General features: G+C 50.4%; 1 protein-coding gene across 1 annotated transcript; it reads left to right on the top strand.

The window, feature by feature from the left end:
- The first annotated feature begins 240 nt into the window (after window positions 1-240).
- LOC133085089 (methionine-R-sulfoxide reductase B2, mitochondrial-like) lies at window positions 241-871 on the top strand. Its single transcript, XM_061181965.1, is given in 1 exon segment — window positions 241-871. A coding segment is annotated over 1 exon segment (549 nt). The 3' UTR covers window positions 790-871.
- The last annotated feature ends 321 nt before the right edge of the window (window positions 872-1,192 follow it).

The raw sequence follows: 1,192 nt of genomic DNA, 5'->3' as shown, positions 1-1,192 counted from the left end.
AACAACCCACCACAGCATGGTGCCGCCCCTCACATCTATTATTAGCCACTTACTGCTTTGAGTTAAGGTAGAGGTAGGAAACTCCCGTCTCCCTGGCTAAAGGAAGCCCTTGGCTTAATTTCAACTCATGTGGAGCAAGTAGCAACAAGTGATGTCCCTATTTGGTACTTATAGTTGCAAACAGGCAACATGGCTATAAAACACCTTTGCTAGTGGGCCCGCCCGGTTGGGTACAGCGTCATGGCGCGCTTCCTCTGCGCACTCAGGAGCCTTCCCTTCCGAGAAGTGCCCAGGTGGGCGGTGCGGGGCTGAGTGGACCGGGGCGGCCTCAGCCTGAGTACCGGACCTGGGGACGCAGGGTCCCTTACAAAGCGGAAGCCGGTTCTCTCCAAGAGTGAGTGGCAGAAGAAGCTGACTCCAGAGCAGTTCCATGTCACAAGAGAAAAAGGGACGGAACCGCCTTCCAGTGGGATCTACCTGAATAACAAGGAATCAGGAATGTATCACTGTGTTTGCTGTGACAGCCCACTCTTCAGCTCTGAGAAAAAGTACTGCTCGGGCACTGGATGGCCTTCGTTTTCTGAGGCCCACGGGACGTCTGGCTCTGATGAGAGTAACACAGGGATCCTGCGACGTGTGGACACCTCGTTGGGACCAGCTCGCACAGAGGTCATCTGCAAGCAGTGCGAAGCTCACCTTGGCCATGTGTTTCCTGATGGACCTGGGCCTACTGGTCAGAGGTTTTGCATCAACAGTGTGGCACTCAAGTTCAAACCAAGCAAACACTGACTATCTCCAAGAGTCCCCTTCCCTCGCCACTCCCTCATTTCCAAACTCAATTTTCATAATTTATGTGAATGGCTAGTTTTATTACCTACTAAACCAGGCTAAGTTTGCTGCTATCACCAAGCAAGTCCCACCTTCTCTAACTTACTACCTGGAGTCAGCTCAAACCTGGCTCTGGCTTTGATTGGAATTTCACAAAATGACAGAGGGGCAACCATTTCCATTAAATCGACTTCTGTGGGCTTTGCTTGGACCAGAGGGCATGACTCTTTGGGGACATTTGGAGGCTGATGGACAAACCAAAGAATTCCTACAAAACCACCCTGAATGTTCCATTGCAGTTAAGTTCTTCATGGACATATATAGGTGAGAGATCAAGTGAAAAGAGGAAAGAAAATATGGGGTT

The sequence above is a fragment of the Eubalaena glacialis genome, chromosome 2 (genome assembly GCF_028564815.1).
Source record: "Eubalaena glacialis isolate mEubGla1 chromosome 2, mEubGla1.1.hap2.+ XY, whole genome shotgun sequence".
NCBI classification, from domain to species: domain Eukaryota; kingdom Metazoa; phylum Chordata; class Mammalia; order Artiodactyla; family Balaenidae; genus Eubalaena; species Eubalaena glacialis.
This window is presented reverse-complemented; position numbering and strand designations above follow the sequence as displayed.